Consider the following 13,256-nt stretch of genomic DNA (forward strand, 5'->3'; position numbering starts at 1 on the left):
CAAAGAAGGATACAGGAGGCCAAGGAAATTTTGAGGCACAGTTAAGAGTTTGCAGAGGCCACTGGCCCCTCAATGTGTCCCCAGGTCCCCACAGTGGAGATAGGGCAGAAACCCAGCTCGAAATCCACGGGGAGTTCCTAGTGTGTGGGGGAGGGTCCACATACCGCCCCCCCCCCATGAGCATCACTGCTCAGCAGGAAGTGGGGACCAATGCACAGACTCTCATGCCCCCCAACCCACAGCAAGAGCCCTGCCCCCCAGTCTAGCTCTGCTCCCCCTCGTCCAGCTCTGATCAGCTCAGTTCCCTAATTCAGCTTCAGTCCCCTCAATACAACTCTAGCTTCCCTCCTCCGGATCAGCTCAGCCCCCAATCCAACTCTAATCCAGCTTCAGTGCCGCCATCCGGCTCTGCTTCCCCCGATCAACTCAGCCCCCCCCCCCCCCCCCCCCCCCCCCCCCCCCCCCGCCCAGTTCTAGCCTTTTCCATCCCTTCTCGCACCTGCATAGTAATAAAAGCGCCTCGCCCCATCCCCCCACGAGTGACGCAGCGGCTGCGGGCAGGGGGTGCACGCGTGGCTGGGGGGATCCCTGCCTACGGTGGGGTGGGGGGGAGGCGGGGGCAGGGCAGGGAGGGGCGGGGGTGGCCGTGGTGGTCTCGGGGCCTCCCCCACTCACACCCCGCCCCGGGGGGAGGGCAGTTCCGCTCCAGCACTGCCGGCGGAGACAGCAGCAATGCAGGGCTATTCATCCTGGCGGCGCGACGCAGGCGGCTGCTGAGCCAGGCTGCGGGGGAGCTGGGGCCGCGCCGAGGGGTAAGTGGGGGTGTCGGGGCTGCTGGGGGGATTACATGGGGGGGACAGAAGCAGAGGGGCGGCTGGAGATGGGAACCTCAGTGTCAGCCAGGGTCACCTCCTCTGTCCTTCCCTTCAGAGCCGTGCAGCCATCCCTCCATCCCTCCCTCCCCAGTCCTGTAACCCTCCCTTCCTCCATCCCTCCCTCCCCTGTCCTGTAACCCTCCCTTCCTCCATCCCCAGTCCTGTAACCCTCCCTTCCTCCATCCCCAGTCCTGTAACCATCCCTCCCTCCCTTCCTCCATCCCCAGCCCTGTAACCATCCCTCCCGCCACAGCCCTCTATCTATCTATCTATCTATCTATCTATCTATCCGCATACACTTCATCTGTTTCTCTCTCTCCTTGAGATCTGATTGCACCATCAGTTCCCCTCCTTGTCTCACTCACACACGCGTTTGTTGTCTGGAGGGGAGGGGGTTGTTTCTTTTGCACCATGTGTGCTAGAGCCAAACCAAAGGGTCAGATAGGGACACCTCCACAGCTACATCCCTTCCCGCCTCCCAGCAGCCCCCAGTCACTTAATCCCCAGCCCCTGATCCCGGCCCCCCTCCCTCCTATCTCACCCCTGACACAGACACCCATCTGTGGCTTGGGGACCAAATGGCTCTCTGCGCACCTACAGCGGGGCTGCAGTCTGGGTCTGGCTGGAGGAGGTGCGGGGATCACCTGGCTCCTGGGCAATTGCTCCAGCAGCTGCAGCAGCCACTGCCCTCTCCCTGTTTGTGTGTGTTTGGGGAGCCGGTTGTGTTGCTGGGGGGCGGTGCCTGGGAGGGGAGTCCCTTGCTCTTCTCCATGTGGGTTGTGTTGGTGGGAAGGGAAGCGCCTGCTCACCCCACTCCTGTGTGTGCTGGGAGGGAGTTGTGGTGGCATTGTGTTGGAAGGGGATCCCCTGCCATTTGTGTGTGTTTGGGAGTTGTGTTGAGTGGGAGGGCAGCCCTTGCCCCTTCCCTGTCTGTTTGTGTTTGGGGAAAAGAGGTTGTGTTGTCCTTGTGCACGTGTGGGGAGCCCCTTGCAGCCCTGTGTGTGTGTTGGGATAGGGTTGTGTTGTTGAGTTAGAATGTCTCTCCCTGTGATGACACCAGGAATTGTTGTGTTATGTTGTTTTGGTGAGGGTTGTTTGGCTTCTTGCGTTTCAAAGGGGGTGGGGTGAAGGATGTTTATCCTGCATGTGTGTAAGGGATGGGTATGTGGTGTCGGGGGAGTGGGGGAGGTGTTGCCAAGTGTGTCTATGTCTACCGTTTCAGGTGTGTAGTATCAGGGGTATGTGTCTGTGTCATTTCAGGTATGTCTGTGTGTAGTGACGTGGTGTCTGTGTGGGGTGACGGGGGTGTCTGTGTGTCATGTCAGGTGTGTGTGTGGATGGTTGATGTTACAGTTGAGATATTAGAAACAGATGTTTCCTCCCCCCATACAGATATGTACAGACCAAACAAACCAGTCCGTAGACTCTCGCCTTCCCTCCCAGCCAGTGGGCCTCTCCTGTCCATGGGCAGGTGGGATGACGATTGGGAGGCACTGCATTGTGGTACCCAATGAGTCCCTGCAGCTACCCACATCCCAAGCCTCAATGCTCACAGCTGCCCCTACCTCCCAGGGAACCCCACAGATCAGCGATCCCTCCTGCGTCCCCTATGTCCTGTGCTGCTCTGGGGGGGGGGGTGTGAGAAAACTCACTATCCTCGTCCCTTCCCCAGGTTCCTCTGCCTCGCTTAGGCTTCACTGCTGGCACAGCTGGCCTTGTGTGGCATGGATCCCATTGCAGGGGAAGGCCGGAGAGCCAGCATCTGGGGGCTGCACAGGCCTCTGCACATGGGCAACCCATGGCAATCCATAGGGGCAACTCAGAGCAGGGAGGGTTTTGGCCTTCAGGATCAGCTGGTGAGGGGGTGAGGGGGAATAGGATGTGGGGTCTTTCCCTTCTAGGGCGCTGGCTCTGACCCAGCCTGAGTGAGGGGGGACCGACTGAAGGGAAAGTGTTTTCCTGGTAACAAGAGGGGTATTAAAGATCTAAAATGTCACTGTGATGACAGGGATTCCAGTTCAGGAATGTTGCCATGGAAACAATGGGGTTGTTATGGTCTGGAGCATCGCCATGATGCCAAGTGGATATCAGAAATCAGGGATGTTGCCATGGTAACATGGGGTTGGGAGAGCTCAGGAGTGTTGCCATAGTGACAAAAGGTTAAGTGTTAGGGGCATTGTCGTGGCAATGTCAGGGTGGGGCTGGACAAGGGAGGGGGCAGAGTCCTGAGCTGCCCAGCTTTCTGTGTTCCTGTTAGACATAGGGGAGGTGGGAGGAGAAAGGGGCGGGGAGGTTAACACTTTACCTGCCATGTGGTTGGGACCCACTTCCTTCCTCCCTCCAGATGCACACCATCCACCCATCCAAATACAGTGGATAATCAGCTGACCATGAGCTCCCAGTGCAAAGCTGTGTTCAAAAGGGCTAAGGTGATGCTGGGATGTGTAAACAGGGTAGTCTGAAATAGGAGAAGGGAGGTTCTGTGTGGCGCTGGTGCGGCTGCTGCTGGAATCCTGCATCCAGTTCTGGTGCCCACGATGCAAGAGGGATGCTGATAAATTGGAGAGGGCTCAGAGAGGAGAGCCACCCAGAATGAATAAAGGGCTGGAAAACATGTCTTGTAGTGAGCGACTCCATAAGCTGAATCTGTTTAGCTTAACAAAGAGAAGGTTAAGGGGGGACTTGACCTCAGTCTAGAAGTACCTAGGTGGGGAACAGCAATGTGATAATAGAGGCTCTTCAGCCTCGCAGCCAAAGATCTAACAAGAACCAAGGTCTGGAAGTTGAAGCTAGACAAATTCAGAGTAGAAATAAAGTGCAAATTTTTAACAGTGAAGGTAATTAACCGTTGGAACAATAACTAGATGGGGGTGTAAGGGGATGGATGGACAGAAGGGTGGATAGAGAGATGGGATCTAAGCCCCATGTTGCATTAATTACCACTTCATCCCCTCTTCTTTCTCTGCAGGATGGTGCTGGAGGGCAGCCCCGAGGCCGTCAGCTCCCAGTCCCTGGATCTGCGGCGCTCCTGCCCCAAGGGCTCCCGGGTCTTCCCCTCTGCTGGAGAGGGCTCCCTGCTGAACAAAGAGGCGGTGAAATATGGAGAGCTCATTGTGCTGGGGTGAGTGGGGACTAGGGATGAGGTGTGATAGGGGGAGCCCTGGGGATATGCAGGTTGGTTTGTTAGTCTGTCTAGAGTCTCTAGGAGCATTGGGGCTGTGCAGGCCAGCTTGTTGTAGCCTCTCCAGGGGTGCTTGGTATGCACGCTGGTTTGTTATTGTAGGGTCTCTTGGGGATGCTGGGGCTGGTTTATTATGGAGGGATGAGGCAAACAAGAGCCCTCTCTGGTAACACAGATCCAGCTGGAGTGGGCACCTTGTCTGGACAGGACTCAGGATACCTGGGTTCTATTCCCAGGTCTGCCACTGACCTTGGGCAAGTCCCATCCCCTTCTGGAGCCTCAGTTTCCCTCCCACTCCTTGGCTATTCAGACTGTGAGCTCTTTGGGGCAGAGACTCTCGCTCACTTTGTGTCTGTGCAACACCCAGCACCATGTGTGTTTGGCGGTGCTGGGACTGCTGCCTTCCTTAGAAGCACTGTTTAACCCTTTGTATGCTGCTAAGGTACCAGTCAGGCAGCAGGCAGGGCTGGGCTCCCAGACCCATTCCCGGCTATCCCAGAATTCTTTGCTCATTGGTGTTGCTGTGCTGGCCCCGGGGGAGGGGTTCGGCACTGCCATGACACCTGGTTTCTCTTGCTTGTGTTGCCATCCTGGGCCCAGAGAGAAGTGTCTGGCATGGTGGGGGCTGGGCCTTGTGCTGGCTCAGGAGGGGAGGGTGGTGTGTGGGGGGGAACAGTGTCTGTATGGGACTAACCTCCCCCCCCCCCACAGATACAATGGCTCCCTGGCCAGTGGGGACAAGGGCCGACGCCGCAGCCGCATCGCACTCTTCAAGAGGCCGAAGGCCAATGGGGTGAAGCCGGATGTGATACACCACATCTCTACCCCCCTTGTCTCCAAGGTGAGCCATGCCCCTGCAACCACTGCCCCATGGCCATGGCTTCCAGCAGGCTCCCAGGCAGTGCTGCTGCCTGCTTTGGCCACCAAGGGGAGATACTGCACATAGACACAGCACTGGGGGGCGCCAGCTCTGATCCAGCCCCAGGGCAGGGGACACTGGCTGGCTCGGGGTGAGGTGGGGTGGGGCAGGGGGAGACAGGGAATGGGATACGGGCCCTTTCCCCACTAGGGGGCGCCAGCTCTGATCTGACTTGGGGGGACAGGGAATGGGGCATGGGGGTGGTGCTGGGGCCATCTGGCTCAAGTAATGCTCTCTGCTCCCCAGGCGCTCAGTAACAAGGGCCAGCACAGCATCTCCTACACGCTGTCCCGCAGCCACTCGGTGATTGTGGAATATACGCATGACTGTGATACGGACATGTTCCAGGTACCACACCGTAACTACCCACAATGCACTGTGGCTCTCCCCACCCCCTCCATGGCCACTTGCCCATGACATCTTAGCTCAGCCACTGCCCCTTTCACCACTGCTTAATTTAGGCTGGGGTCAGGGTGCCCCCTTGTGGCAACAGCAGGCAGAACAGGCTAGGAGCCAAGGCTTGGCTAGAGCCTCCCCTTTGTGCCCATCAAAGCCCTTGTCTGGCCCTTCTGAGCCAGACACTGACTCTATGGATCCCATTTTGCCTCCCTGAAGCCTCCACCTGCAGTTCTCACTCACATCCTGACCTAGACTGTTGGGCATTATTGCTGTGCAGCCCGCATGCCCACCCTGGAGATGGCTGCATCTCAGTGGTGGGTAAGGGATCCCTGTTTAACCAGCCCGCATGCCCACCCCAGAGGTGGCTGCATCTCAGTGGTGGGTAAGGGATCCCTGTTTAACCAGCCCCCATGCCCATCCCAGAGGTGGCTGCATCTCAGTGGTGGGTAAGGGATCCCTGTTTAACCAGCCCCCATGCCCACCCCAGAGGTGGCTGCATCTCAGCGCCAGGTGAGGGGAATCTTGGTATAAACAGCCCCGACACCCTACTCCAGAGGTGTCTGCATGTCAGTATTGGGTGAGGGATCCCTGTATAAACAGCCCCCACATCCCACCCCAGAGGTAGCTGCCTCTCAGCCCGGAGGGGGCAGGAGGAAGCTGGTCGCTCAGAACTAATGTCGGTACAGATTGGCCGCTCCACGGAGAACATGATTGACTTTGTGGTGACGGACACGGCACCCGGGGGCAGCTGCGCCAGTGAGGGGCAGTCGGCCCAAAGCACTATCTCCCGCTATGCCTGCCGCATCATCTGTGAGCGCAGCCCTCCCTACACCGCTCGGATCTACGCCGCAGGCTTCGACTCCTCGCGCAACATCTTCCTTGGAGTGAGTGAGTCCTGACAGTGTCGAGAGGGGACCTCCCCTCTCAGGGCACTGGCTGCAATCTGGCTCCTGACCAGGGTCACTGCCTGGCTCAGGGGTCAGGGAATGGGACACAGGGCCTTTCCCTCTAGGTGGTGCTGGCTTCAATCTAGCCCCAGGGCAGCTGGTCCTCGGGGCACTTGTTCAGGGAAACAGGTGCCTGAGGTCCCTGCCCTCAGTGGCTGTGAACCTCGAGGGAATACTGGAGGGGGAGCAGGAGCCATGGGTCATCGCTGGGCAGGGTGCTGGTCGAGGCTGGTGCCCTGTGGCTGAGGGATCTGGGGGTCTTCTCCTGGGTATGATGGGAGTCCAAGCATGGGGGGCAGCAAGGCTCAAGCCCTGGGGAATGGACTGTAAGGGTCGCCCTTGCCCTGGATCACTGGGAATAATGCAGGGGGCTGGGACCCATGAGTAGCAGGGTTACTTGGCCCTGGTCCTGGTGAAGGTACTGGGAGCCTCTGGGTCCTGGAGTGTGTTGGGTGCATGTGTTGGGCATGGAGGAGGATGGGGCAGATGGCCCCCTTGGGGGAGGAACAAGGAGCTGGGTCCAGATGGGGGGATTCAGGGGAGGAGCTGTAAGGAGTCCCCTCCCTTCCCCCTCTCCCCCCGTGTTGCCATGACCCCTGGCTGCTCTCATTGGTAGGAGAGGGCAGCCAAGTGGAGGACGCCGGACGGGCTGATGGATGGGCTGACGACCAATGGGGTGCTGGTGATGCACCCCATAGGGGGCTTCAGTGAGGACTCGGCACCCGGCATCTGGCGCGAGATCTCGGTGTGTGGGAATGTGTACGCCCTGCGTGACAGCCGCTCCGCACAGCAGCGGGGCAAGCTGGTACGTGGGGCCCCCAACACCCTCCTGGGGGGCCCCATTCACTGCCAAAGGGGGGCGCCTGCCCCACCCCTCCAGGAGGTTCCTCCTGCCCAGGGGGTGCTCCCACACCCAGCTAGGGGGTTGCAGGGACCTGACTATAAGTCTGTGGGAGGCCCCAGTCCCTTTAGTGGTCACAGAGGAAACCTCCCCCTGCCAATCCAGGATGGACTCAGCGCCCAGAGGGATGCCCCTGGTTTGGAACAAACCCCCAGCCCTTTGGCCTGGTGCTCTTGCCCTGTCAGGAGCACCCCTCCCAGACCCATGTGTCATGCCAACTGGCCTTGTATCCTCCCCCTAGCCTGAGCCCCCTCCCCCACACACCCCTAGTCTAGTGATCCTTCCCCCAACGCCCCTCCAACTTGACCCCGCCCCACCTGTCTGGAGCAGATATCTCGCTCCCTTGGTCCGTCCTGACTTCCCCCTTTCCCCTCCCCAGCCCCCACAGCTTAACCTCCCTCCCTTGGAACTGATGCTATTATGCCTCCGGCTCCCCGATGCCCATGTCCTGCAGGTGCAGACCGAGTCCAACGTGCTGCAGGACGGCTCGCTCATCGACCTGTGTGGGGCCACACTGCTGTGGCGGACCACAGCGGGGCTGCTGCTGACGCCCACCCTCAAGCAGCTGGAGGCGCTGCGCCAGGAGACCAATGCCGCCCGCCCCCAGTGCCCCGTGGGCTTCAACACGCTGGCCTTCCCCAGCCTGGCCCAGCGCGGCGTGGTGGACAAACAGCAGCCCTGGGTCTACGTCAACTGCGGCCATGTCCACGGCTACCACAACTGGGGCTTCCGCAAGGAGAAGGGGGGGCTGGAGCGGGAGTGCCCCATGTGCCGCCGAGCCGGGCCCTATGTGCCGCTCTGGCTGGGCTGCGAGGCCGGGTTGTACCTGGACGCAGGCCGGCCCACCCACGCCTTCTGCCCCTGTGGCCACGTATGCTCCCAGAAGACTGTGCAGTACTGGGCCCAGATCCCGCTGCCCCACGGCACCCACGCCTTCCATGCTGCCTGCCCCTTCTGCGGCACCTGGCTCACAGGCGAGCGGGGATTTGTGCGCCTCATCTTTCAGGGCCCCATGGACTGAGCCCGGGGACTCAGCAGGGGGACGTGGACTGAGCAGATGGGGCGGGGCAGGGCCCGGGGACTCAGCAGGGGCGGGGCCCATGGACTGAGCCGGGGTACCTGGCGGGGGCCATGGACTGAATGAGGAGCCAAGCAGGAGCGTAAGTGGAGGAGGAGCCTGTGGCCGAAGCGTGCGTGTGCGTGTGATGAGGTGAAGCCTGTGGCCTGAGCGGGGGGGACATGGCATGGCTCTGTGGACAGAGTGGGGGATGGGGCAGGTGCGCGGGGGTGCCCATGGACTGAGTGCGAGTGACCAATAAAACAGCAAAAAACCTGGGAGGGGGGACTATCTACAAAGACTAAATGGGTGTGTCCATGTGTCACTTACTGCCCGCCCCCAGATGGACCCACTGCCCTGTCCTGCTGTACAGGTCCCCATCTCCTCCCCATCCAGCCCAGTATCCATCCCCGCCACAGCAGGGGCAGGGTGTGCCCCCTGCAGGCTGTTATCCCAGCCAATGCCCCCTGCTGCAAGAAGTCCCACAGGTGAGGAGAAATGGGGGCAGTAACTGACCCCAGGAACGGGTGTCCCAGATCCTCAGGGTCCCTAAGTCTAGTGCCCAAGGGTCCTGAGATGCAGGCTGGGGCAGCGGTGTCAGCCCAGTTCCTGCTAGCGAACATGGCTCACGTGGGCAGCCCCCTAGATGCAGCTGCCCTAGCGAGGACCCAGGAGTCCTGGAGGAAACCAGCTGGCTGGGTGCTCCCTGCAGGACGCAGGAGCTGAGAACTAAGGCAGCCCTGGGTGTATAACCAGTGGGGAGAGGGAGGGCCCCTGTGCATACCGCAGTGAGGAGACTGTACCCAGTTATGGGGCATGGCGTGTCAGAGAGGAGCTATGAGAACAAGGCTAGTCTGGACATCCCGAGACTCAGGGAGCCCCTTGGAAGAGCTCCTCCGAAGGAGGATCCCAAAGGGACTCAATCCCAGTCTCTCAGCCCCTCCCCTTCTGGGAGCAAGGGGTTCCTCCATCCCACAGACAAAGGCCAAGCCAGAACCCCAGGGCCAGGATCCGATGCTGGTCACATTTGGCCTGGAACGGAGGGGCGGATGGGGAAGAGCTGACTGACTCTCTATCACTCAGTGGCTGGGGGGCATTGCCAGCCTAGCTGATGCAGGGGTCAGAACAGCCGTTTCTGGCCTTGAAATCTATGGAGCAGGATATGGAACAAGAGGTTCTTGGGGACAATTGACTCTTGCTGTCACTGGTGTGACTCACGCTAACCCTGTGTGGCTCTCTGGCTCCTCCTGGTGGTCAGAGCCATCAAGAGGTTTGTGAGTGGCCTGTAGCCTTGGAGCTGCCACAGCCGCTCCTTTAGGTCAGACACAGGAATCTGCTTTTACCTTCAAGGATCCCGGGCTCAGTCCCTGAGATGCGGAGGGGAGTTACATTTATTCTGTGACAGCTAGAGGCTCAAACTGGCCCGGTCACGCCGAGTGCTGCACAGACCCGGACTGAGATCAGGGCCCCGTCGCGCCGGGCTGCGCAGACCCGGACTGAGATCAGGGCCCCGTCGCGCCAGGTGCTGCGCAGACCCGGACTGAGATCAGGGCCCCGTCGCGCCGGGTGCTGCGCAGACCCGGAGATCAGATCCTTGTCACGCTGGGTGCTGCGCAGACCCTGACTGAGATTGGGACCCATCACACTGCACAGACCCAGCAGAGATAAGGGCACCCTCAGGCTGGGAGCTGCACAGACACACGGTGAGAGACAGTCCCAGGCCCAAAGAGCACTGTCTGGGATTCTGATTATTGGGCATGCAAAGCAAGGCCACACCCTTTGTTGCTTATGTAGACCAAGCTGTATTCCCAGCCGGGTCCCTCGCCCCCACTATGGCCAGCCCCTCGCCCCATTCCGAACAGGTCCCCCAGCCAGGCCTTTTTTGCATTTTAAAAGCTGGATAACACAGAGCTCAGCCTCCCTGAGCAATGACCTGTGTGACCCTTTAGTGAAGTAAACTGGGGCACCAGCTTTGTCCAGGACTGGGACACAGGAGCTTGCCCCTAAAGGGGGTACCGGCTCCAGTCTGGCCCCAGGGTGGGGAACTGGCTGGTTCAGGTGGGCAGGACCCTCTCCTTTGTGGGCAGGCCCAATAGAGAAGCTGAGGACTGAATGGCCCCGGGCCCAAAGCCCACCCCAGGGCTGTCCCTTGGGATGGGGGCAGTGCATCCCTGGGGCTGCTGGGAGGGGGAAATGTAGCTGGCTTCAGTTTCCAGCTGTTGGTTCTTGTTCTGCCTTTCTCCGTGAGCCTAAAGAGCCCTTTAGTAACGAGTATTGTCTCCCTGTGACACCATCATCAAGTCACCTCTCTACTTTCTCTTCGAGAAGCTCAACGGATGGAGTTCTTTAAGTCACACTCTAAGGCACTTTCTCCAGCCCCGCGACCATTTTTGTGGCTCTTCTCTGCACCCTCTCTAATTGTTCAACACCCTTTTTAAAATGTGGCCCCTCCTCATGAGCTGGACGCACCACTCCAGCACTGGTCTCCCTAGTGCCATTTGCAAAGGTAACATTCCCTCCCTGCTCCTACTCACTATGCTCCAGTCTACACAGCCAAGGGTCGCACTGGCCCTTTTTGCCACAGCATGGCACTGGGAGCTCATGTGGAGTTGCTTGTACACTGAGACCCCTAAATCCTTCCAGAGTCACTGCTGTCCAGGATATAGTCCCCATTCTGTAGGCGTGGCCTGCAGCCCTTGTTCCTAGACTTGATCAAGTTTGCACATGACACACAAATTGGGGGAGTGGTAAGTAATGAAGAGGACAAGTCACTGATTCGGAGTGATCTGGATTGCTTGGTAAACTGGGCGCAAGCAAACAAATAGTGTTTTAGTACAGCTCAATGTCAACGTATACATCTGGGAACAAAGAGCATGGGGCATGCTTACAGGATGGGGGACTCTATCCTGGCAAGCAGTGACTCTGCAAAAGATTTGGGGGTCGTGGCGTGTAATCAGCCAGTCAGGAGCTACCGGTGTGACACTGTGGTCAAAATAGCTAATCCGATCTTGGGATGCATAAACAGGGGAATCTCGAGTAGGAGTAAAGAGGTTCTTTTACCTCTGTATTGGACACTGGTGAGATCGCTGCTGGAATCCTGTGTCCAGTTCTGGTGCCCACAATTCAAGAAGGATGTTGATAAATAGGAGAGGGTTCAGAAAAGTCACAAGAATGATTTAAGGATTAGAAAACATGCCTTATAGTGAGAGACTCCAAGAGCTGAATCTGGTTAGCTTAACAAAGCAAAGGTTGAAGGGTTACTTGATCTCAGTCACCTACATGTAGAATAAATATTTAATAATGGGCTCTTCAATCTAGCAGGGACAGGTATAACACGATCCAATGGCTGGAAGTTGAAGCTAGACTAATTCAGACTGGAAATCAGGCATAAATATTTAATGGTGAGAGTAATTAGCCATTAGGACAATTTACTAAGGGCTGTGGTGGATTCTCTGTCACTGACCATTTTAGAATCAAGACTGGATGTTTTTCTAAAAGATCTGCTCTTCTTAAAGAACTTCCAGTTTCCATTCGAATTTTTTCCATCTAAATTTTTCCCCCCAATCAATTTCACATATAATGTTCCTCAACTTTGGGAAATTAGCCCTTCTGAAGAATCAAGTCTATGTTACTGGTTGGGACTGTTTTCTGTTTGCCCATTTGGAATGTAATCGGGTCATGATCTCTGGTCCCTAGGCAACCAGCACCTTCCAGGCCAGTGATTCATTCATCTTTATCTGTGTATGGTGGAACACCTCTGGGCTGATGCCAATGGCCTTCAGACCCTGCAGTACCTGCCAAAAGGTGTGGCAAAGGTGGCTGGATAGCTCATTTAGCTCAACACAGCGGAGCCCATTCATGACATCCCATGCAGTGTTGTTTGCAGTGTTGGGCCCAGGGTATTAGAGAGACAATGTGGGTGAGGCCCAGGGCCGGCTCTGGCTTTTTGGCCACCCCAAGCGAAAAAAAAACCCTACAGCGCAGCCGGAGCCAGGGTGCAGGGGGACTCCCTGCGCTGCAGATGTGCCCCGGCTAGCGGGGGAAGGGGGAGGGAGCAGGGGGGAGAGAGAGAGAAGGGGGCGTCCAGGGCTTCAGCGGGGCGCTGCCACGCGGCCCCGCCACCTGCCGGGAAGGCTCTGCGCTGCTCCGGTCGGCTGGGAGGGAAGGACGCGGGCTGCCCTGCCGGGCTTGCTGCAGGGCGCTTCCATCCTCCACGCCGCGCGGCCGGAGCGAAACACCACAAAAAAAAAAAAAAAAGCGACCATGCCGCCCTAGCATTGGGCGGAATGCCGCCTCCTACAAGCTGCCGTCCCAAGCACCAGCTTACTCAGCCCGGAGCCGGCCCTGGTGAGGCCATATCTTTTATTGGACCAACTTCTGTTGGTGAGAGAGACAAGTGTTGAGATACACAAATGTAGCTTGAAAGCTTGTCTCTTTCACCTACAGAAGGTGGTCTCTGCATTTTGATTGTCTCACAAGCTGCATGTGAGGGTCTGTTTCTATTTTCAGCTTGCCCGCTTGGTGTCCGTCTCCCTGAGATATGTCTTTCCTAATTGCCGAAAGCCCATGCTGTCACACAGGTGTGGCAATTGAGCCAAGTAACTCACCATCTGTGCCATCTCCCTCATATGACCAATGAAACCGTTGCATGCAAGTTAGCTGTAGAGCAAGGATGGTGATTGGTTGAGTTACCTCTGATCTCACAATGGTCTAGAACTCTTGGCCTGGCGTGGATACATGGCTTACTGTAGCTGTACACAACACAGGTGTAATTTGTAAAGTCAAAATGGCTGAGAACTTAAAAAATGGACAGTAACAAACTGCGAAACCCAGTGATGATCGAACCTGGTGATATTCTGAACCAAAAGAGCTCACAGCCATACTTATAGCTGCTTCCATCCCTTCACACTGACTCCACAGACAGTGTAGGCCTCCGAGTGACACACACACACACACATGACAATTGTGGAATCTTAT

General features: G+C 57.8%; 1 protein-coding gene across 1 annotated transcript; it reads left to right on the forward strand.

Moving 5' to 3' along the window:
• The first annotated feature begins 713 nt into the window (after window positions 1-713).
• Window positions 714-8,552, forward strand: PELI3 (pellino E3 ubiquitin protein ligase family member 3). The gene is made up of 7 exons (XM_034776500.1): window positions 714-812; window positions 3,844-3,996; window positions 4,768-4,897; window positions 5,222-5,323; window positions 6,061-6,258; window positions 6,938-7,126; window positions 7,677-8,552. The coding sequence occupies exons 2-7, from the start codon at window positions 3,845-3,847 to the stop codon at window positions 8,241-8,243; spliced, it is 1,338 nt and encodes a 445-aa protein (XP_034632391.1). The 5' UTR covers window positions 714-812; window position 3,844; the 3' UTR covers window positions 8,244-8,552.
• The last annotated feature ends 4,704 nt before the right edge of the window (window positions 8,553-13,256 follow it).

Source organism: Trachemys scripta, chromosome 7 (genome assembly GCF_013100865.1).
Source record: "Trachemys scripta elegans isolate TJP31775 chromosome 7, CAS_Tse_1.0, whole genome shotgun sequence".
NCBI lineage: Eukaryota > Metazoa > Chordata > Testudines > Emydidae > Trachemys > Trachemys scripta.